General features: G+C 40.8%; 1 protein-coding gene across 5 annotated transcripts; it reads right to left on the bottom strand.

Moving 5' to 3' along the window:
• Positions 1-3,946: 3,946 nt before the first annotated feature.
• LOC109908130 (NEDD8-activating enzyme E1 catalytic subunit-like) lies at positions 3,947-24,761 on the bottom strand. 5 transcript variants are annotated; one of them, XR_004203678.1, is made up of 13 exons: positions 24,645-24,761; positions 24,485-24,554; positions 16,422-16,533; positions 16,240-16,326; positions 13,662-13,742; positions 13,479-13,522; positions 11,925-11,990; positions 10,127-10,229; positions 5,887-6,000; positions 5,616-5,669; positions 5,031-5,526; positions 4,773-4,891; positions 3,947-4,680 (listed from the first exon to the last, which is right to left on the bottom strand). XR_004203678.1 is itself a non-coding variant. In XM_031794394.1 (13 exons), the coding sequence occupies exons 5-12, from the start codon at positions 13,732-13,734 to the stop codon at positions 5,047-5,049; spliced, it is 576 nt and encodes a 191-aa protein (XP_031650254.1). In that variant the 5' UTR covers positions 13,735-13,742; positions 16,240-16,326; positions 16,422-16,533; positions 24,475-24,554; positions 24,645-24,761; the 3' UTR covers positions 4,853-4,891; positions 5,031-5,046. The 5 variants fall into 5 exon arrangements, 3 of the variants coding, with proteins under 3 accessions (XP_031650254.1, XP_031650253.1, XP_031650255.1); XM_031794394.1 differs by lacking the exon at positions 3,947-4,680 and having other exon boundaries at positions 4,853-4,891; positions 5,031-5,131; positions 5,490-5,526; positions 24,475-24,554; XM_031794393.1 differs by lacking the exon at positions 3,947-4,680 and having other exon boundaries at positions 4,853-4,891; positions 5,031-5,131; positions 5,490-5,526.
• Positions 24,762-24,778: the final 17 nt, after the last annotated feature.

Below are 24,778 nucleotides of genomic sequence, written 5' to 3'. Positions count from 1 at the left end.
ACTCACTTACCTATAGAGCCATATATCATTGTGGTGACAGCTAGCACCTAGGCTACTTTCCTGATTGTTTCTTGAAGTTGCCGTCCATCAACCAGACAGTTTATCAGTCCAAGAATGCACTCACTATTGAGAGGAAAACATTCTAATGCATGATAAAGTATGCCTACACTTCACTCTGTTCGTATCTTTCTTTGCCTTTTACAGAGCTAATTTCGTATTAACCCCTAAAAACCGTGGTTCCTACGTCAAAAAATGTTGTCCACACCGATGCGCAATCGGCTAGAAATAATGGTTGAAAAAGTCCCCTCCTCAATAATTATTGATTTCCTTGAGTTTGTTTCTGTTCAGTTGCCGCCTCACATTTGATCTGAAAACAGACGAAACCGCGTGATAAATCACTCCAATTCAGACTATTAACGTTGAACAGGATACAGTCCGAGGCAGAAAAATAGAAGGGTTAGAGAGAAATATCTCTCACAGCTGTTGAAATATTTTCCAGCCCATGCTTCAGAGCTATCCTCTCATCATTGATGGACTCATTTGGAAATTTACAGGTATCATATCTTCATGCAGTCGCTACTGGGGCAAAACGTGTGAATGGGTATGATGTACTTCCCCAGAGCTAAATGACTACATGAGGGCATAACACACCAGTTTTCACATGATACTGACTGTTTAGCATGCCATGAGGCTTTCTCATCATTAAATAACTTAATCAAGAAAACCAAATGTCTCCATACCACACCAAACCTCATTCAATAAGATACGTACGGACTAAGGAGCTTATGCTGATTGAACACAGTGATAGTGTGTGGGTACATTTGATCAGCTCACTCACTGAGGAGTATGAATCCTGTACCAGGGCTGCATTCAGTAATTGAACGGAAATGGTGCTGTACTGAAAGACATGTTGAAAATGGGGATGGGTTGGGGAACGATGTCAGCATGACCACTGTCCTTTAAATACATCACTCATTGCTTCAAGCCAACCCACACCACCAAATGGGAGCAAACCAGTGGCGGTCAGTGCATTTTAGATGAGGGAGGATGATTCTATTTTTTATGAGCATGGCCTTATTTCTATTACAGCATATTGGATGACTGTTATTCATATTCCATTCACCCAGCTCAAAGTAACAGTGATAGGTTTAGACTACTACCTGATACTAAAATCATAGCAGCCACATATAAACAGCATGATTCCTTTGATCGTTGGATAATTCTTTCTCGCATCTACGCACTCTCCTCCTCCGGTGGGTACCAAAAGCTTACTTGGAAGAGTTCCGGTGTTGGATAGCCATAGCCAGCTAAGTAACATAGCAACCCTCTGTTTGAGCTGGGTGTTTGAGTCGGCTAAACTAGCTAGCTGCATTCACTAGGTAAGTAAGTGGAAGTGAAAAAAATATAGCCATCTCTCTCGCTCCTCATTCATTTTTGAAGAAATTAATTTAAACTATTGTCTTTCTCTTTGTCAACTACTCTCCACATTTTATGCACTGCAGCACTAGCTGTAGCTTCTGCTTTCATTACTAGATTCATTCTCTGATCCTTTGATTGGGTGGACAACATGACAGTTCATGCTGGAAGAGCTCTGATAGGTTGGACAAGGTCCTCCGGAATTTGTCATAATTACTGTGTATAGTCTATAGCCCTATTTGGACATGATTAGTTTTACTGGGGGATGTTGGGTAATGTACTTATGTGCATGAGCACAAAACACCACATCTGTAATTTTACTCCTGTCCGAATCTGCCATGGCAGTAATTTTTACATGGCAGGTGTATATCAATTCCAGCCAGAATAACCTAGTTTTTTGGCAAAATCCTCTGATAATACTAGTCCTGTGTGAATTGCCATCTCTGTGTTTTGAGAGAAATGTCTGAGTTTGACATGTGATGCTCGCGGTTTAAGCAAGAAAACAATAACTGCTTAGATAAATTGAACAAAGTGCTGCGCATAGCCAATATATGAATGGCCTACATGTAGCAACTTTCACAGTGAATCATTTTGTTCATATGTTTTGTGCGAATTAATTTAATATTGTGAAATGTATCAGTAAAACATATTGTGCCGATTTAATCTAACCACCTAGTGGTTAGAACATTGGACTAATGACAGGAAAGGTTGCAAGATCGAATCCCCGAGCTGACAAGGTAAAAACCTGTCGTTCTGCCCCTGAACAAGGCACTTAACCCACTGTTCTCAAGTGCACAATTTATCTTACATCTGAAGAATGCAGACATTTAGGACATGAAATATCTTAATGATTATGATCACACTTCCTCAATTCAAATATTATGGTGACACCATACCAAAGATAGTTTAGTATGATTTAGAAACTTGGGAAACAAACTCTGTATGTAGCAAACCTGAACGCACCACTGAAGTATTTTACAGCCGCTAACCTCATGTGCAGACCATGGTACTAGTCCTCCTATTGTGCTTAGTAAAATAGGTGTCAACTCGTAATTTCTTTAAGTCGACTACAAAATGCCCCATTTACAATTTATTTAATTGAAATCTGGGCTACAGTCTATGACTATGAAGTTTAGCCATAGAGTCCAGGAACTACTAAACCATATACAAAAAAAAATCTAATGATCAATATCCTAAAGTTAAATTAATTTGGGTTGGTGAAACCACCTCTAATCAAATCATGCTATGTCAGTGGTGTGTTAGGTGTATAGCGTCGATCTAGTGCAGACGGAAACCCTCTTTGCGACAACTTTCATTAACAAAACACTTTATTGCAGCACAGTTTGTCATAATTACAAACAGTACCAGCTAAACGTTTGGACACACCTACTCATTTATTTTTTCCTATTTTCTACATTGTAGAATAATAGTGAAGACATCAAAACTATGAAATAACATTACGAATCATGTAGTAACCAAAAGTGGTAAACAAATCAAAATATATTTCAGATTCTTCAAAGTAGCCACCCTTTGCCTTGATGAAATCTTTGCACACTCTTGGCATTCTCTCAACCAGCTTCATGAGGTAGTCATCTGGAATGCATTTAAATTAACAGGTGTGCCTTGTTAAATGTTAATTTGTGTCATTTCTTTCCTTCTTGATGTGTTTGAGGCAATCAGTTGTGTTGTGACGTGACAAGGTAGGGGTGGTATACAGAAGACAGCCCTATTTGGTAAAAGACCAAATCCATATTATGGCAAGAACAGATCAAATTAGCAAAGAGAAACGACAGTCCATCATTACTTTAAGACATGTAGGTCAGTAATCTGAAAAATGTCAAGAACTTTGAAAGTTTCTTCAAGTGCAGATGAAACTGGCTCTCATGAGAACCGCCACAGGAATGGAAGACCCAGAGTTACCTCTGCTGCAGAGGATAAGTTCATTAGAGTTACCAGCCTCAGAAATTGCAGCCCAAATAAATGCTTCAGAGTTCACACATCTCAACATCAACTGTTCAAAGGAGACTGTGTGAATCCAGCCTTCATGGCCAAATTGCTGCAAAGAAACCACTACTAAAGGACACCAATAAGAAGAGACTTGCTTGGGCCAAGAAACTTAACCAGCAAGGCTACCAAAGCATTCTACAGCGATACACCATCCCATCTGGTTTGCACTTAGTGGGACTATCATTTGTTTTTTAACAGGACAATAACCCAAACACACTTTGACCAAGAAGGAGAGTGATGGGGTGCTGCATCAGATGACATAGCCTCCACAATCACCCAACCTCAACCCAACTGAGATGGTTTGGGATGAGTTGGACCGCAGCGTGAAGGAAAAGCAGCCAAGAAGTGCTCAGCATATGTTGGAACTCCTTCAAGACTGTTGGAAAAACATTCCATGTGAAGCTGGTTGCAAAGCTGTCATCAAGGCAAAGGATGGCTACTTTGAAGAACCTAAAATATGTTTTGATGTGTTTAACACTTTTTTGGTTACTACATGATTCCATGTGTGTATTTCATAGTTTTGATGTCTTCACTGTTATTCTACAATGTAGAACAAAAATATTTAAAAAATAAACAAAAACCCTGGAATGAGTAGGTGTGTCCAAACTTTTGACTGGTACCCTATATAAACTACTGCTCTTTTGAGTGAGGGAAAGAAGACAGACGTTTGGAGCAAACATTTAGGAGTAAAACATTAAGAAACATTTTCACAGACTGATTTCACATATAGTGATATAGAAGGTTGATGGCCATCAGCTACCTCTCACAATGGGCCAATACGACAGAGAAAATGATCTTATATACATTATCAGACTAAAATATATTAAAACCATGCCACGCTGTATCCCTTGCTACTTTCTCCCCAGAGGTTGTCAAATGTCGACAGATTCTGCATTTAGAAAAAGGTCCAATGCAGTCGTTTTTTAAAATCTCAATATCAAATTATTTCTGGGTAACAATTAAGTACCTTACTGTGATTTTTATTGAAAACAATGGTAAAAAAGAAACAAAAATAGCTTCTTGGCAAAAAGCTATTTCTCAAGCAATAATTTCGTTAGGACTGTCTCGGAGTGGCACCTAATTGGAGAAGTTTAATGGGAGGGATATGTAACCTGAAAACTAGCTGTTATTGGCAGAAGTTTGGAACTCTCTGTTATTGGTCTATTAACACCGCCCGGTAATGTCGCCAGAAGAGGACAGTCTGAGGTGTGGTGACATCCGCCACTGCTAGTTCCTGTCCATCGGACAATCCCAGTTCTGCAACAACACAACATTACATTTACAAGATGGCCGAAATAAACACATAGCTATATATGATCTACCACACACACGCAATGCACGCATCTTACCTTTCAAGGTTTTGCAAAGGTTTGGTCTAGTTCATTCTTCAATTGAAGCTATAGTCTGTAAATACAGTGTCTTATTTTTCCCATCCAGGGTTTCTGTGATGGCTGGGGATTTCATTTGTCTGGAAAACAATAACTTTTTAAAGTTAACAATGACAACTTCACATTTACACTTCAGTAACCATAAAACACAGCCTCTTCTGTGTGAAGACATGGCAGACATCAACATCAGTCGATCTGGTTACTAGGAGATGTACTCACAGGGGGGCGTTCTCTGTCAAGTACTCCAGGACCTCCTGTAGCTTGGCAGAGGGTGGGAACTGTAGATCCTGGGGCACCTGGCTACAAGCTGAGCAATTCTCCTGTCAGACCAAACAAGAGCATGAAGGCACAAGTAGCCTGAAACCACGCCATACCCTTATAGCCTTGTGTGTCAATAGCACCGTCAGTTACATTAATACAGTTCTCCTAAATAAAATGGGCAAATATATATCCATTAAGGACTCTCATCTAGTTACATCAAATACATGACTAACCTTTCGCTCTGCCTCAAAGGTGTAGGTGTACAGTCCGTCCACAATATTAAATACCAGATAATTATTCAGTGGAATATAAGTGCTACAAAGTCAGAGAAAGGTAATATGAATGATACCTAGTATGGAATTGACCTACTCTCCAGTGAGTCCATCATGTGAAAAAGGGATGAGTCATAGTACTAACCTTGAAGCTATTTTAAAAACTTCAGTGGAGCAGGCAGCTACAAAGCAACACAAACAGTGAAATGTTACACTTTACTTTAGGATTCTTCAAGATAAAACCCAATGACAGTCATTAAGGGTTTCCTACCAGCTATTACAGCATTAGTTGACGCCACAGCAGGGATGATCCTTTTCACGACACCTGAGGTAAAACCATGTCAAAATAAATCTTTAAATCCACTGTTCAGATTTCAGCAACCAATACTTGTAAGCGGGGGAGTTGGTGTCAATACAACTTTCTAATTGAAAATGGAATTGATAGCAAATTGTTTGTCCTATACAGAATGTATGGCTGAAAGCTGGTAAAACATGAGTTTTATCATCTCCCGGACAGGGTGTTACAGTATGGTTCTCCTCACCTTGTGTGAGTCTGTATGTGACTCCTGTGATGCTGTAGTCAACAGCTCTCTCCTGGGCCCTCTGGAACACCCAATGGATGTGCTCAGGGTTATCCCCATCCAAACCAACACCATCTGAGGGATAGACAAGAGCCGGACTGTCATTAGCTGCCATTATCTGTTATAAATGGGTATTATGTTGATCTTTATGATAGTGTTATGAAGGAATTATGACCACCAGTTTGGGGAGGGGTGGGTGGGAGCGGTTGAGGGTAGCTGAAGGCTGGGACTAAAAGATAACTAAATGTAAAACCTACTGTCCAGCAAATGTACATAGCATGTATAAGCTGTATTGTTGTCCATTCATTTACTCTAATTAGGGGAGGGTGGTAGGTTTACAGGAAAATAACAATATAACAAATATATATTTAGTTTACTCCAATGAGGTAGGGTTATAGATATATACACACACAAAAGTCACTTAGAAATGTCCTGGTTTTTGAAAGAAAAGCACATTTTTGTTGTCCATTTAAATAACATTAAATTGATCAGAAATACAGTGTACACATTGTTAATGTTGTAAATGACTATTGTAGCTGGAAACGGCTGTTTTTTTAATGGAATATCTACATAGGCGTACAGAGGCCCATTATTAGCTTCATTAAATAGTACCCTCAAAACACCAGTCTCAACGTCAACAGTGAAGAGAAGACTCCGGGATGCTGGCCTTCTAGGCAGAGTTCCTCTGTCCAGTGTCTGTGTTCTTTTGCCCATCTTAATCTTTTATTGGCCAGTCTGAAATATGGCTTTTTTTTTTTTGCAATTCTGCCTAGAAGGCCAGAATCGCGGAGTCACCTCTTCACTGTTGACATTGAGACTGGTGGGTGGGTGTGAGACGGATGTTTTACGGGTGGGTGGGTGTGAGACTGATGTTTTATGGGTGGGTGGGTGTGAGACTGATGTTTTATGGGTATGTATGTATGTATGTATGTATGTATGTATGTATGTATGTACACAAAATATAATTAGAAACGGTGTAATTTGAGCCCTGAATGCTGATTCGCTGACAGCCGTGGTATATCAGTATACCACAGGTATGACAAAACATTTATTTTTACTGCTCTAATTACATTGGTAACCAGGTTATATTAGCAATAAGGCACCTCAGGTGTTTGTGGTATATGGCCAACATACCACGGCTAAGGGCTGTATCCAGGCACTCTGCGTTGCGCACATGACCAGAGCTTAGCCATGGTATATTGGCCATATACCACACCCCCTTGTGCCTTGTTACTTAAACGCAACAATTAACGATTTTACTGAGTTACAGTTCGTATAAGGAAATCAGTCAATTAAAACACATGAATTAGGACCTAATCGATTGTTAAGGGCCTAAGGGGGCATAGGTCCACCCACTTGGGAGCCATGCCCACCCACTAGGGAGCCAGGACCACCCAATCAGAATTTGTTTTTCCCCACATAAGGGCTTTATTACAGAAGGAAATACTCCTCAGTTTCATCAGCTATCTGGGTGGCTGGTATCAGACAATCCCCAGGTGAAGAAGCCAGATGAGGTCATGGAATGGTTACACGTGGTCAGCGGTTGTGAGAAATTCTCTGGCAACAGCTCTGGTGGACATTCCTGCAGTCAGCATGCCAATTGCACACTCCCTCAAAACTTGAGATATGTGGCATTGTGTCGTGTGACAAACTGAACATTTTAAAGTGGCCTTTTATTGTCCCCAGTACAAGGTACAACTGTGTAATGATCATGCTGTTTAATCAGCTTCTTGAGATATTATCTTGGCAAAGGAGAAATGCTCACTAACAGGGATGTAAATACATTTGTGCACAGAATTTGAGAGAAATAAGCTTTTTGTGCATATGGATCATTTCTGGGATCTTTTATTTGTTCAGTATACAGTGCCTTGCGAAAGTATTCGGCCCCCTTGAACTTTGCGACCTTTTGCCACATTTCAGGCTTCAAACATAAAGATATAAAACTGTATTTTTTTGTGAAGAATAAACAACAAGTGGGACACAATCATGAAGTGGAACGACATTTATTGGATATTTCAATATTATTTCATTGGGCGTGCAAAATTATTCAGCCCCCTTAAGTTAATACTTTGTAGCGCCACCTTTTGCTGCGATTACAGCTGTAAGTCGCTTGGGGTATGTCTCTATCAGTTTTGCACATTGAGAAACTGACATTTTTTCCCATTCCTCCTTGCAAAACAGCTCGAGCTCAGTGAGGTTGGATGGAGAGCATTTGTGAACAGCAGTTTTTCGGTTCTTTCCACAGATTCTCGATTGGATTCAGGTCTGGACTTTGACTTGGCCATTCTAACACCTGGATATGTTTATTTTTGAACCATTCCATTGTAGATTTTACTTTATGTTTTGGATCATTGTCTTGTTGGAAGACAAATCTCCGTCCCAGTCTCAGGTCTTTTGCAGACTCCATCAGGTTTTCTTCCAGAATGGTCCTGTATTTGGCTCCATCCATCTTCCCATCAATTTTAACCATCTTCCCTGTCCCTGCTGAAGAAAAGCTGGCCCAAACCATGATGCTGCCACCACCATGTTTGACAGTGGGGATGGTGTGTTCAGGGTGATGAGCTGTGTTGCTTTTACGCCAAACATAACGTTTTGCATTGTTGCCAAAAAAGTTCAATTTTGGTTTCATCTGACCAGAGCACCTTCTTCCACATGTTTGGTGTGTCTCCCAGGTGGCTTGTGGCAAACTTTAAACAACACTTTTTATGGATATCATTAAGAAATGGCTTTCTTCTTGCCACTCTTCCATAAAGGCCAGATTTGTGCAATATACGACTGATTGTTGTCCTATGGACAGAGTCTCCCACCTCAGCTGTAGATCTCTGCAGTTCATCCAGAGTGATCATGGGCCTCTTGGCTGCATCTCTGATCAGTCTTCTCCTTGTATGAGCTGAAAGTTTAGAGGGACGGACAGGTCTTGGTAGATTTGCAGTCGTCTGATACTCCTTCCATTTCAATATTATCGCTTGCACAGTGCTCCTTGGGATGTTTAAAGCTTGGGATCCAAATCCGGCTTTAAACTTCTTCACAACAGTATCTCGGACCTGCCTGGTGTGTTCCTTGTTCTTCATGATGCTCTCTGCGCTTTTAACGGACCTCTGAGACTATCACAGTGCAGGTGCATTTATACGGAGACTTGATTACACACAGGTGGATTGTATTTATCATCATTAGTCATTTAGGTCAACATTGGATCATTCAGAGATCCTCACTGAACTTCTGGAGAGAGTTTGCTGCACTGAAAGTAAAGGGGCTGAATAATTTTGCACGCCCAATTTTTCTGTTTTGATTTGTTAAAAAAGTTTGAAATATCCAATAAATGTCGTTCCACTTCATGATTGTGTCCCACTTGTTGTTGATTCTTCACAAAGGGGGCCGAATACTTTCGCAAGGCACTGTATATGGGGGATTGGAAATGATGCAGATAATTACATTGGTAGAAGCCACAATATATCTGCCATATTAAAGCTGATCTACTCCCTTGGGAAAAAAATAATAATAATTCCTGGCTGTTACTGCTCTTGCTTAAAGCAATCAGCAAGGGCAGAAATGGCCAAAAAACAATACTGTATTGCAAACTGTACCGTCAGATAGTCATATTACAGGGTCTAAGGCACTGCATCGCAGTGCTAGCTGTGCCACTACAGATTCTGGGATCGAGTCCAGCCGGCCATGACGTCGCAGCCGGCCGTGACCGGGAGACCCATAAGGCGGAGCACAATTGGCCCAGCATCGTCCGGGTTAGGGGAGTGTTTGACCGGGCAGGGATGTCGTTGTCCCATTGCGCAGTAGCGACTCCTGTGGCGGTTTGGGCGCAGTGCACGCTGACACAATCGCCAGGTGTATGGTGTTTCCTCCAACACATTGGTGCGGCTGGCTTCTGGGTTAACTGAGCATTGTGTCAAGAGGCTGGATTGTGTTTCGGAGGACGCACGGCTCTCAGCCTTCGCCTCTCCCGAGTTCGTACAGGAGTTGCAGCGATGAGACAATTGGATACCACGAAATTGGGGCGATAAAAGGGTCAAAAATAAAAAAGATTTGACTACCTATTATATGACTATTACATGACTATGACAATCTTTATGATAGTGTTATGGAGGTATTATAACGGGCGATACAGCATAATTATTTTCTGCCCTTTTTTGATTGCAATCAAGAGGTGAGGTGACAATGAATAGAGTAGTGTTATTAATGGTTGTACCTCCAAAAGGCTTGTCTTTGGGCCACTGTAGCATTCTGACATATTCAACGCAGTGCTCTGGCAACCGTGGCATAGACGCAATGGTGCACATGGGGAAATTAATCTATGGACCAAAAGAATACATCAAATTAGGCTATACAACACACATACATAATTAACTTGTGTGTGTTAAATTGTGTCACTGATAACACAAAATGGCTGCAGAACACAAATCACTGTCCAACTTAACATAGAAGTGGTCTACTGAAGTAGTACACAAAAAAAATGGCAGGTCTGAGAGAACTTGGAGCACCTGTGGTGGGTAGAACTTAATATAATACATCAATAAAATCAATTTAGCCTTCAATTTGGTTTAAATAATGTAAAAACAAAGTGTTGGAGAAAGTAAAAGTGCAATATTTGCCATGTAAGAAAGCTAGCGTTTAAGTTCCTTGCTCAGAACATGAGAACATGTGAAAGCTGGTGGTTCATTTTAACATGAGTCTTCAATATTCCCAGATAAGAAGTTTTAGGTTGTAGTTATTATAGGAATTATAGGACTATTTCTCTCTATACCATTTGTATTACATGAACCTTTGACTATTGGATGTTCTTATAGGCACTTTAGTATTGCCAGTGTAACAGTATAGCTTCAGTCCCTCTCCTCGCTCCTCCCTGGGCTTGAACCAGGAACACATCGACAACAGCCACCCTCGAAGCAGCGTTACCCATGCAGAGCAAGGGAAACAACCACGCCAAGGCTCAGAGCGAGTGATTGACATTTGAAACATAATTAGCGTGCTATAACTAGCCAGCCATTTCACTTCGGTTACACCAGCCTCATCTCGGGAGTTGATATGCTTGAAGTCATAAACAGCGCAATGATTGACACACAACGAAGAGCTGCTGGCAAAACGCACGAAAGTGCTGTTTGAATGAATGTTTACGTGCCTGCTTCTGCCTACCACCACTCAGTCAGATACTTAGATACTTGTATGCTCAGTCAGATTATACGCAACACATGACACGCTAGATAATATCTAGTAATATCATCAACCATGTGTAGTTAACTAGTGATTATGATTGATTGTTTTTTACAAGATACGTTTAATGCTAGCTAGCAACTTACCTTGGCTACTGCATTTGCGTAACAGGTGGTCTCTTTGTGGAGTGCAACGAGAGAGAGGCAGGTCGTTATTGCGTTGGACTAGTTAACTGCAAGGTTGCAAGATTGGTTCCCCCGAGTTGACAAGGTGAAAATCTGTCGTTCTGCCCCTGAATGAGGCAGTTAACCCACCGTTTCTAGGCCGTCATTGAAAATAAGAATGTGTTCTTAACTGACTTGCCTAGTTAAATAAAAGATTCAATAAAGGTGTAAAACAATATATTTAAAAAAATATATAAAAAAATATTTGTAAAAAAATCGGTGTCCAAAAATACAGATTCCCGATTGTTATGAAAACTTGAAATTGGCCCTAATTAATCGGCCATTCCGATTAATCGGTCAACCTCTAACCTACAGTATATATATTCTGTTATCACCAAAATAAAATCTTGACAGTCAGCAAAATATGTAGAATTGCAGAAATTTGCATTAAAACAATTTCTCTCAGCTCCATGGAGAAATTTGTAGAATTGCAGGAAATGTGCTTACACCGCAAAGCTGGGGGCCTCTAAAAAATGTCTCAAATCCAGCTGTGCCGACCGTGCCCATTGCCACGCCACCTGCCATGCCACCCCCTAAACCCCTTTTAAATCCAGAAAAAACCCTGACATATACAAACAGTCCAAATAACATATTGTTTATATTAAGACATACCAGCATGCCATTCATCCAATGCCTGGCGATGATGGAATCTAAATCCACAAACAATAATATGGAATTCTACAAATAAGAGAAGAAAATGTGTGTCAGAGCCATTATTTTACAGTGTCTTCAGAAAGCATTCAGACCCCTTGACTTTTTCCACATTTTGTTATGTTACAACCTTATTCTAAAACTGATTAAATTGTTTTTTCATCAATCTACACACTATACCACATAATGACAAAGCAAAAATTACTAAAATTGTTTTTGCTAAGTTATTCAAAATAAAAAGCTGAAATATCACAATAACATAAGTATTCAGACCCATTACTCAGTACCTTTGGCAGCGATTACAGCCTCAAGTCTTCTTGGGTATGACATTACAAGCTTGGCACACCTGTATTTGAGGAGTTTCTCCCATTCTTCGCTGCAGATCCTCTCAAGCTCTGTCATGTTGGGTGGGGAGCATTGCTGCACAGCCATTTTCAGGTCTCTCCGGAGATGTTTGATCGAAGTCCAGGCTGGGCCACTCAAGAACATTCAGAGACTTGTCCCGAAGCAACTCCTGCGTTGACTTGGCTGTGTGCTTAGTATCATTGTCCTGTTGGAAGGTAAACCTTCGCCCCAATCAGAGGTCCTGAGGGCTCTCAAAAAGGTGTTGGTTTCATCAGACCAGAGAATCTTGTTTATCTTGGTCTGAGAGTCTTTAGGTGCCGTTTGGCAAACTCCAAGCGGGCTGTCGTGTGCCTTTTACTGAGGAGTGGCATCCGTCTGGCTACTATACCAGAAAAAGCCTGATTGGTGGAGTGCTGCAGAGATGGTTGTCCTTCTGGAAGATTATCCCATCTCCACAGAGGAACTCTGGAGCTCCTTCCGAGTGACCATCGGGTTCTTGGTCACCTTCCTTGGTCACCTTCTCCCCCAATTGCTCAGTTTGGCCGGGAAGCTAGCTCTAGGACAGGTCTTGGTGGTTCCAAACTTCTTCCATTTAAGAATGAATGCACGGTGTTCTTTGGGACCTTCAATCCTGCAGACATGTTTTTGTGTCCTTCCCCAGATCTGTGCCTTGACACAATCCTATCCTATCTCGGAGCACTACAGACAAGTACTTCGACCTCATGGCTTGGTTTTTGCTCTGACATGCAATGTTAAGTGCGGGAGCTTACATAGACAGGTGTGTGCCTTTTCAAATCATGTCCAATCAATTGAATTTACCACAGTTGTACCCCAATCAAGTTGTAGAAACATCTACATCTCAAGGATGATCAATGGCAACAGGATGTAGCTGAGCTCAATTTCGAGTCTCATAGCAAAGTGTCTGAATACTATTTAAACAAGGTATTTCCGTTTATTAATTTTGCAAACATTTCTAAAAAACAGTTTTCACTTTGTCATTATGAAGTATTGTGTGTAGATTGAGGGAAAGTATTTATTGAATCAATTTTAGAATAGGGCTGTAAAGTAACAAAATGTAGAAAAAGTAAAGGGGTCTGAATCTTTCCGAATGCACCGTAGGTACAAAAGATTTTTAGAAAACTCCATAATGTACACAAAGTTTGCACTTACGTCTGTAGAAAGATTCATCAAAGTCTTGAATTTTCTTGAAATGTCTGAGCAGGATACTATTTAAGAAAAATAAATGATAGAAGACACTTCTACAAATGTTCACATGCTCAAGCTTTGTAATGCAATCATTTACATGGGGTAATCCTACATGCCGGTATTCATCACGTCAGTTGCAAAGGATACGGGACAACTTGACATCCAGGGACGCGACCATTGACAAAGTCAGCAGCCACATCTGCTTTTGGCTGTCCAACATCTTTGGTCCTAAACAGGGTATACAGATGAGATGTGTGTGTTTACCAGTAAACTCTTAAGACGCTTTCATTCAGTAGATTTTTTCTATCAACCGCGAACACACTAAGGTTGGTATCCATCATAAAGTAATAGGTTAATGGACATAGGAGAAGGTGGGAAAATGGCAAGCCAAACTTGAAAAGGAACTGCCTGTTGAGATTGGAGATATCAATGGTATCCATGTCAACAACATGAATGTGACGAAAACCTGACAGGGCCTAGAACAAGGCAAAACCAAACATTGAAGTGGAACTGACAGCATTTAGCAACATGTAATTGTATTCATATACACCCCCAGGAATAATATATGAGGCCTTTTACTTTTTTCTGACAAGCTATGATTTTTTCATAAATGCATAGAATGTTTGGGAATGACGTATAGTAAGGGACATGTGAGAATTCAATAGCAATATAGAGTGGGAAAGCCGCCGTGCTTTTGGACAATTAATAGACACTGCAGTCAATAAAACCTAAAAAATCATGTCTTGTCCAGACCAGTGCGCCATAGCCAATCAGAGCTACTGTAGGTCTATTTTCAAATATGCCATTTTCCACATGGGCCTGCCATTATTCACTTTGAACTGGACTGTGTGTTAACAGGCAGTAGATCATTAGAAAGCATTCGCCAAAAATCCATCTGAATGGATTTCTGCAAATACGTAAAAACCACAGGAGTCCTCTTAACATTTGAGAACTTCCTATTGATCAAATAACCATGAAAAGGTAGACTCTCTCCCTCAGTTGCCTATGCACATCAACAACTAATGCTAGCCAGAGCGAGGAATATTAATGTTAGATTAACACTCTCAAACCTTTTCAGCAATTTGCCCGTCAAAATTGCACGGATAAACGATGGGGAATAGTAGCCTGCTCGTCCTTCTGCAGCTTACCTGCTAATGCATGCTTGTCACAACCCATGTTTTGCAAACTGAATAGGAACTTCCCTGCCTACCCGCCCATTTGATCGATGCCAAATACATTTGATCACAACTAAGAGATATAGTAACCGCGGATAACAGTCGTTCAAGTTCAGCATAGCGAGCTAGCAAAGCAATTCACATTTCTTGCTAGCTAACCAAATGACAGCTGCATCCAATGGGTGGAGGCAGCAAAAAAATGGGCCAGACCATTACAAACTGATAGCAATATTTTTTGGACTACCAGGAAACGTATTTGTGAATTATATTAATAATGCATTGAACTCCTTCCACAGTTGAAGTCGGAAGTTTACATACACTTAGGTTGGAGTCATTAGAACCTGTTTTTCAACCACTGCACAAATTTCTTGTTAACAAACTATAGTTTTAGCAAGTCGGTTAGGATATCTACTTTGTGCAAGTAATTTTTCCAACAATAGTTTACAGACAGATTATTTAACTTGTAATTTACTGTGTCACAATTCCAGTGGGTCAGAAGTTTACATACACTAAGTTGACTGTGCCTTTAAACAGCTTCGAAAAATCCAAGAAGCTTCTGATAGGCTAATTGAAATCATTTGAGTCAATTAGAGGTGTACTCAGTGCCTCTTTGCTTGACATCATGGGAAAATCAAAAGAAGTCAGCCAAGACCTCAGAAAAAAATGTGTAGACCTCCACAAGTCTGGTTCATCCTTGGGAGCAATTTCTAAATGCCTGAAGGTACCACGTTCCTCTGTACAAACAATAGTATGCAAGTATAAACACCATGGGACCACGCAGCCCTCATACCGCTCAGGAAGGAGACGCGTTCTGTCTCCTAGAGATGAACGTACTTTTGTGCGAAAAGTGCAAATCAATCCCAGAACAGCAAAGTACCTTGTGAAGATGCTGGAGGATTCAGGTACAAAAGTATCTATATCCACAGTAAAACGAGTCCTATATCGACATAACTTGAAAGGCCGCTCAGCAAGGAAGAAGCCACTGCTCCAAAACCGCCATAAAAAATGTCAGACTACGGTTTGCAACTGCACATGGGGACAAATATCGTACTTTTTGGAGAAATGTCCTCTGGTCTGATGAAACAAAAATAACTGTTTGGCCATAAAGACCATTGTTATGTTTGGAGGAAAAAAGGGGAGGCTTGCAAGCCGAAGAACACCATCTCAACCATGAAGCACGGGGGTGGCAGCATCATGTTGTGGGGACTCTTTGCAGCAGGAGGAACTGGTGCACTTCAGGAAATAGATGTCAGGAATTGTGAAAAACTGAGTTTAAATGTATTTGGCTAAGGTGAATGTAAACTTCCGACTTCAACTGTATTCTGCCAACAATGTGTTATTATAAGTCATGGAATTTTGATTAAAATATAACCTATTTTTAAAACTTCTTATTAAATTGGTTTTGAAGCATAAACTGGGAATGTCATATGCAAAGTAGTTCAAACGCTGTCAGTTCCACTTTAAGATACCTCTTGATGTGTAAGAAACAGACAAAGAAACAAAAGGCTTGCATGCATTTGCACCTGGATGCTGGACATAAACTCTCATACCAGATTTTTGAGCAGCTCACACCCAAGCCCTCCAGCTCCAGCTCCAATGACCAGGATCTTGCATGTCTCCAATAAGAACCCAAGGGACTGAGAGCATAAAATAGTTGGTTTGGTGAATGATTATCTCTATCCCCTAAATAAAGGAAATGTTATTAGTTATCTATTTGTTATTTCTTCCTTACCTCAATGCTTGGCTCAAAGTCAGGATGAGTGAATGGGCCGGGTCTCTCAAGGAACTTCTTCACATGGTTCCATCGGCCATCCCAGTCTCTACGGTCTCCATCTACAGCCATTCTGCACACAGAGAACACACGGTGTTCTTCTGCACATATCAATGAGAAATCATTCAAACCTTTACAAGCTGGATGAGTCAAAATGAGATAGCTAGCTAGGTAGACACGGGTCTGTGTACATTAACATCATGATGATTTCCCTAGTATAACTAGCTAGCTAGTACCTAATAAATTTTTAGATTATCATGCGTGAAAATTCAGGCTGCAGATTTCATCATTGGCAGCAGATGTTGCTGCTACTAACTAGCTAATGGAAACTAGCTGGCTACCATAATAGCTCTCCAAAACTATAGGTGGCATTCTGCATTATCCCTACTACAGTTCTCAGCAGTTAGCGTCTCCCATGACTGTCTCATGTGAACTACAATCCCAACACTGTTTTAAAAGGTGTACTAAGCAGAATTTGCTCCGCCATTTTCTGGTTGCTAAAATTCTAATAGTTTCAGTTTGTGTGACAAACAAAGCAAGTATATTGTAGAGAATAATTATACTATCTAAACCACTGTGAAATACACTGCTCAAAAAAATTAAGGGAACACTTAAACAACACAATGTAACTCCAAGTCAATCACACTTCTGTGAAATCAAACTGTCCACTTAGGAAGCAACACTGATTGACAATAAATGTCACATGCTGTTGTGCAAATGAAATAGACAACAGGTGGAAATTATAGGCAATTAGCAAGACACCCCCAATAAAGGAGTGGTTCTGCAGGTGGTGACCACAGACCACTTCTCAGTTCCTATGCTTCCTGGCTGATGTTTTGGTCACTTTTGAATGCTGGCGGTGCTTTCACTTTAGTGGTAGCATGAGACAGAGTCTAAAGCCCACACAAGTGGCTCAGGTAGTGCAGCTCATCCAGGATGGGACATCAAAGCGAGCTGTGGCAAGAAGGTTTGCTGTGTCTGTCAGCGTAGTGTCCAGAGCATGGAGGCGCTACCAGGAGACAGGCCAGTACATCAGCAGACGTGGAGGAGGCCGTAGGAGGGCAACAACCCAGCAGCAGGACCGCTACCTCTGCCTTTGTGCAAGGAGGAGCACTGCCAGAGCCCTGAAAAATGACCTCCAGCAGGCCACAAATGTGCATGTGTCTGCTCAAACGGTCAAAAACAGACTCCATGAGGGTGGTATGAGGGCCTGACATCCACAGGTGGGGGTTGTGCTTACAGCCCAACACCGTGCAGGGCATTTGGCATTTGCCAGAGAACACCAAGATTGGCAAATTCGCCACTGGCGCCCTGTGCTCTTCACAGATGAAAGCAGGTTCACACTGAGCACATGTGACAGACGTGACAGAGTCTGGAGACGTCGTGGAGAACGTTCTGCTGCCTGCAACATCCTCCAGCATGACCGTTTGGCGGTGGGTCAGTCATGGTGTGGGGTGGCATTTCTTTGGGGGGCCGCACAGCCCTCCATGTGCTCGCCAGAGGTAGCCTGACTGCCATTAGGTACCGAGATGAGATCCTCAGACCCCTTGTGAGACCATATGCTGGTGCGGTTGGCCCTGGGTTCCTCCTAATGCAAGACAATGCTAGACCTCATGTGGCTGGAGTGTCAGCAGTTCCTGCAAGAGGAAGGCATTGATGCTATGGACTGGCCCGCCCGTTCCCCAGACCTGAATCCAATTAAGCACATCTGGGACATCATGTCTCGCTCCATCCACCAACACCACGTTGCACCACAGACTGTCCAGGAGTTGGCGGATGCTTTAGTCTAGGTCTGGGAGGAGATCCCTCAGGAGACCATCTGCCACCTCATCAGGAGCATGCCCAGGCGTTGTAGGGAGGTCATACAGGCACGTGGAGGCCACACACACTACTGAGCCTCATTTGGACTTGTTTTAAGGACATTACATCAAAGTTGGATCAGCCTGTAGTGTGGTTTTCCACTTTCATTTTGAGTGTGACTCCAAATCCAGACCTCCATGGGTTGATAAATTTGATTTCCATTGATAATTTGTGTGATTTTGTTGTCAGCACATTCAACTATAAGAATAATAAGAATATTTCATTCATTCAGATCTAGGATGTGTTATTTTAGTGTTCCCTTTATTTTGTTGAGCAGTGTATATTTCCATAATCAAAAATATTCAGGTTTCATACAAACAGTGGCAAGTCAAATTCAAGGACTTTTAAGTACTTTGAGCTAGCTAGAGTCAGACTGAAATATCAGCGACTCTTTAACAGCTGTACAATCATTCTCAGAGAGTCAGGAGGGTGGTTAGGGGGGATGTCTATTGACACGGAAGGAGTCGAGGGATTTCAAAAAAGATCCTGTAGTCTCTCTGACACTTGCCACTTTAGGTCTGGGCTGAGGTAGTTCATTTCCATTCTCAGCCTATGTCGTGGGCGGAGTTTCCCATTGGACAGAGTGGTGAATGAAAGCGCTGCTAACCAGGTAAATCCGAGGGAGCAGGTGAACATAACGAGCATTTATGGGGGGTGATAAGGAACATATATAAGTCTAGGCAACCGTACCACCTGACATGATAACGCCTTACTAACATCTGCGTGACACTTGCATCGCATGTTAATGAAAGACATAATGTGCATAGTTTATATTTATATTAATTAAATCTCAACCATAAATGTTAGAAATGTACAATTTTCCCCGTGCAAGCAGACATTCTGACATAGCCACCTGGAACTATAGTGTAGCCTACGGCTTGTGTATTTCCTGTTATCGCTAATGGCCTAGAAATGATGATGCCCAATCTATAGATATTCTGTCTTTCCCTCAACAACTCATGGCATGGTATGATATCTTATCTCGCTGTATACAGATCTAAATGTTGTTAGCCAATCACAGACTGTGTTGTTACCAGTTCCACATCCACGGCTTTCAGGAGTTCATAGTTGCTATCAGACTCCTTGGGATGTCCCTTCAGTCGAATAGAGCAGTTCATAGACTTTCCCAGAGGGGCTTTGCTAATCTGGATCCTTGGGATGACATTACCTCTTTCAAGTATAAATGTTAATTGGTTAAGTTTAGTGTTAACTTAGGGTTCAGGGTAAGGACGTCCCAAGGAATCCAGATAGCAGTGACCGTTCATAGAGTGAGACTGGCACAGTATTTGAGAGCTAAGCGGCAACACAGACATTAATTTATTTGTTTTTTTACAATTGGCAGAAGTGATTTGAATGTCTGCCCCAGATAGTTTCCTTATTAGAGATGATAAAAATTATTACCAAGATGTCCTTGATCCAACTGAGCAGGAAGTAGGCTATATTTAAGTTGTGATATCGTTAGGAAATATTTAGGTCTACTGTGTTAAGGCAAATGTGGTCTATTTGAAAATAAGAATTTTTTTCTGATAACGTACTGTTGAAAGCACATAGGCAATATTATTTACTGTGTTGATAGCGTAGTAGGTTATTGTACAATAACATAATTGTATGTGCTAGCATTATTTATTTAATGGATTCATTTAATTGTAAATGAGATAGAATTACTTTTCACTGAAGAAGGGAAACGAGGTACAACATGCAACAACGATCAAAGACCTAAAATCATGCCTGACAATATCACAACGGTATCCTAACATGTTGGAAAATAGGCTACTGCTGTATCCACACTAATGTAAATGTACACTACCGTTCAAAAGTTTGGGGTCACAGAAATGTCCTTGGTTTTGAAAGAAAAGCCATTTTTGTGCCCATTAAAATAACATCAAATTGATCAAAAATACAGTGTAGACATTGTTAATGTTATAAATTACTATTGGAAACGGATGACTTTTGTATGGAATATCTACATAGGTGTACAGAGGCCCAGTACCAGCAACCATCACTCCTGTGTTCCAATGGCACGTTGTGTTCGCTAATCCAAGTTTATCATTATAAAAAGGCTAATTGATCATTCGAAAACCCTTTTTTAATTATGTTAGCACAGCTGAAAATGTTGTGCTGATTAAAGAAGCAATAAAACTGACCTTTAGACGAGTTGAGTATCTGGAGCATCAGCATTTGTGGGTTCGATTACAGGCACAAAATGGCCAGAAACAAATAACTTTCTTCTGAAACTTGTCAGGCTATTCTTGTTCTGAGAAATTAAGGCTATTCCATGCGAGAAATTGCAAATCCCAGGTGCACAACTGAGCAAGAGGACAAGTACATTAGAGCGTCTAGTTTCAGAAACAGACACCTCACAAGTCCTCAACTGGCAGCTTCATTAAATAGTACTTGCAAAACACCAGTCTCAACATCAACAGTGAAGAGATGAACAGGACAGCATCCTGGAGTCACCTCTTCACTGTTGACATTGAGACAATCTGAAGGTAATTATCTTTGCACACAACACAGCAGTGTCCAGGCCTCCACAGTATTCACTCTATCACCTGCTATATGGAGGGAAGCCGCAGCAGTTAACTGATGTAAACAATGTAGTATACTTTTTTTGATTCACTTAGTGTTTTTCTTTTGCTGTTTTTGTATAACGCACTTTGAGGTCAGTGATACTTCACCTGATGTGGTGGAAGTTGTCGAACCAAATTCAAACTCCTTCAAAGACCACCTTCAGACACGGACTGAGAAGGATGTGGAGGTTTTTCACCAGGTAAGAATTGTCCGCTGTATTTTCTGGCCTTCCAACAGATATATAAGAGATGTATTTGTAATAATATTAAATATAATTGCATTTATTTCTATTATCAATAAAGGTGACACTGAACATGGACAGAGCGCATGAGAAAAAGGGGAACCACCTGAGAAGAATCAAGAGAGCCAAGTGCTTTGACATCTGGGCAAATTACTTGGCTTGGAAGAAGGCAAGACCCGGGAAAGCTTGGTGCTCTTTCGCTCCTAGCTGGGGTCAACATCCGTTAAGGGGAATATAAAAAAATCTCAGATAACTATTTTCATTTTCTGCCTCATGGTGGGCGACATTGCCGTGCTGTCAGCAGTACCAACACTGGCCCAGGGGTTTCTCCAAATAATCAATCTCAAGGCTAACCACTGGGTCATGTTAAGTAACCGCCACTTCCAGATAGGTACTGTTAAGGTGTATGACTCCAGTGGTCATGACACCACCCTGGAGTTTCTCTCACAACTCATCTCTCTAACTTTCCCAAGGACCATCCCTTCCCAACCCCACTGACATCAACAATTAGAAAGGTATCCTTTATTTTCTGTCTGCCGTTAACATTAATCCATGTCTAATCAAACATTTAAAGTAAATAATTAAATAACTATTTTTACATACCTGAATCATTCAACCTGTGTGTTTGCTTGTTTACGTCTGTCTCCTACCCTGTTCCCTTTACTCTGCTCCTGTTCTCCAGGACCTAGGGGTTCTGCCTAACACCCAAACATGGGCAAGACAACTATCATACTGGGCACATAATGTGAGATACACAGATTAGCTAAAAACACTAGCACTGCAAACACTCAGAACAAAGAGGGCAGCAGCGCCTGGACTTTGTAGAACCTTCCATCCACACAAGACCCACCTCCTCTCTATTCCACACACCAGAATTCTGTATTTCAGTCTATGATTGCCATGTGAGTGTACAAAAAAAATAAATGGAGAATTAATTGACACAAAGATACCAAAAGAATATCAATGGTTATGCATTTAAATCTAAAATATTGCTAAATTGGTTTTCACAGCTGTTTCATAAGGTGTTTGTTATTGTAAATTGTAATGCATCCCTTGAAGGTATTTGTTAGTTCAACATTATTCATTGTATCATAAGACATACAATTGATATATGTTCAACCACAAGGGTGTACTAATGAGCTATGACTTTTTAAAATCATAATTGAGGACTAAAATTATTTCAGTGTTGGTAAGGGAATGCCTGTTTAAAATGAAAACATGCCAGCCAGACAAGCCAGTGTATGAATCAAATGTATTTGCATATTAATAGAGAGGAAATTAGTTCACTTTGTGATCTGTCAGGTAAGTAACATTAATGTGTGTGGGGGGGGCATTGAAATTATATTATGTTTACCCTGATGCCTGTTTATTCATAAAAAGCAGAAGATGGTAAATAACATTAAATCGCAATGGTTAGCCTATGCAAATTAATAGGAATACATTTACCCTAATTGGTAATATGACGTGGGGGAAAGTCAGGATCCGAGTCAGGCTTTTGTTTGTCAATTCCAGATTAAATATAGGTCTTCATGTGTATCAAATCCATAGGCAATTGTGGGCTAAATATATGGCAAAGAGCTTAAATGTTCAGGCTTCATCATGATCTGTGATCAAAACAGGCTGGGGTGTTTACGGTTCCGTTTAGTCTAAGGATATGCGTAAGAACGCAACTGCCTGATTCAATGGGATTCTCCTGAATAATAAATGTAATCTGTTCAATCAAATGTATTTATAAATCCCTTCTCACACCAGCTGATGTCATAAAGTGCTGTACAGAAACCCAGCCTAAAATCCCAAACAGCAAGCAATGCAGGTGTAGATGCACAGTGGCTAGGAAAAACTCCATAGAAAAGGCCAGAACCTAGGAAGAAACCTAGAGAGGAACCAGGCTATGAGGGGTGGCCAGTCCTCATCTGGCCGATCATGATGCTGTTTAGTATAGCTAAATTGCTATACTAAACAGAGACTTCAACTAACACGTAACACATGTAGACGTTTTTAAGTTGTTTGTGGTAAAATCATTCATAACAAACTTACATGCAAACGGACACATGACGTGTCAGCGACACGTTACGCAATGTGAACACTACGTCAAATCAAATCAAATTTATTTATATAGCCCTTCGTACATCAGCTGATATCTCAAAGTGCTGTACAGAAACCCAGCCTAAAACCCCAAACAGCAAGCAAACTGCAAACTGCAAAACTACCATTCCAGTGTTTTACTTGCTATATTGTATTTACTTTGCCATCATGGCCTTTTTTGCCTTTACCTCCCTTCTCACCTCATTTGCTCACATTGTATATAGACTTGTTTATACTGCATTATTGACTGTATGTTTGTTTTTACTCCATGTGTAACTCGGTGTCGTTTTATCTGTCGAACTGCTTTGCTTTATCTTGGCCAGGTCGCAATTGTAAATGAGAACTTGTTCTCAACTTGCCTACCTGGTTAAATAAAGGTAAAATAAATAAAAATAAAAATGCAGGTGTAGAAGCACGTCCACATGACGTGTACGTGTCGTGAAGCGTCGGAAGTTTGACGCCTTAGAAACAAACTTGTCTCCATTGACAGTCCATGTTCATTCATGGCGCTAGGAAGACGTTAGGTGACTTGGTGAGAGGTATCAGTAGCTTCATGAGGCTTAATTCTGGCATGTATCACACCCCATAAGTATACATGAATCCACTCGTTAGCACAGGTAGGCGCGATTAGAACTCAGATCAAGAATCCTTCGGAGTGTTGACCAACGCTGGGAACCCAATAATAAGTGTGTACACGATCCTGCCAGACTATTTTATAAATGTAAACAGGCCCTGTAACGTGGAGATATGTCCATGTGTGTACTCTAACCCTATAAACAGGTGTGTATCAATTTAACCTTTTGTTTTCTGAAAATGATTTCTCACTGATATGAAAGATAAGGTCATTATGCTTCCAAAATCGTACCACAAGCGTTGCGTGTTAATGTTCAGAGCGAGCGTTGACCTCTTAACAAAACTCCCGCATACAGAATACGCCTTCGTCTGTTGACTCTTATGTGTAATGCTCCAGGCTGGTAAACTAGATAAGTTACCTATCGGTTAGCCGATTTTCATCTGTGTGGAACTTAGAGTCATGATCAAGGGCTAGCTAACATAACTGGTCTTTTTGATATTGCAGAGCTAGAGCCTCTGGCCGAGGGTAGATTTGGTACACTTTGACTAGGCCTATTATTCCTAGCTAATATTTGCCTGGTCGTTATAGTAAACTAGCTAACTACTTGAATTGGGCCAATTTCCAAAACTGAAATTGTTGAATACATTTCCACACTCCATGCTAACTAACTAGTTGTGCAACTCAACTCAAACCTACTGCTGACAGTTTCAAGCAGGTCGTCACTAACTTCTCAGTCAGCTCCTCTATTTTCCTTCTTTTCTTCTCCCTAAAAATTAGAGAATAAAATAAGGTTCAATGCTTGTTTTACAGCAGCATATCTGTCAGCTACAATATCTATTTTAGTAACGTTACTTACGCTCTTCAGCATCCGCCATACTTTCACGCTGCCATGTCCCCAGTGCCTGTACTGTATATTCACAAAAATCAAACCTGCGTTAGCATTATGTGCTCAACTTTTGCACACTGAGTTATAATGGTGCTTTCAAGACA

This window comes from Oncorhynchus kisutch, linkage group LG17 (genome assembly GCF_002021735.2).
Source record: "Oncorhynchus kisutch isolate 150728-3 linkage group LG17, Okis_V2, whole genome shotgun sequence".
NCBI lineage: Eukaryota > Metazoa > Chordata > Actinopteri > Salmoniformes > Salmonidae > Oncorhynchus > Oncorhynchus kisutch.
The sequence above is the reverse complement of the archived record's forward strand: the minus strand, read 5'-3'. Positions and strand labels throughout refer to the sequence as shown.

What these genes read in the sequence shown, in the direction of transcription:
- LOC109908130 (XM_031794394.1), bottom strand. Translation starts at nt 13,734, where the DNA reads ATGTTGGACAGCCAAAAGCAGATGTGGCTGCTGACTTTGTCAATGGTC. An exon ending in TGATGAATCTTTCTACAGAC is followed by an intron (nt 11,991 to 13,478) that starts GTAAGTGCAAAC and finishes TCTTATTTGTAG; the next exon opens with AATTCCATATTATTGTTTGT. An exon ending in ATTGGATGAATGGCATGCTG is followed by an intron (nt 10,230 to 11,924) that starts GTATGTCTTAAT and finishes TTTGGTCCATAG; the next exon opens with ATTAATTTCCCCATGTGCAC.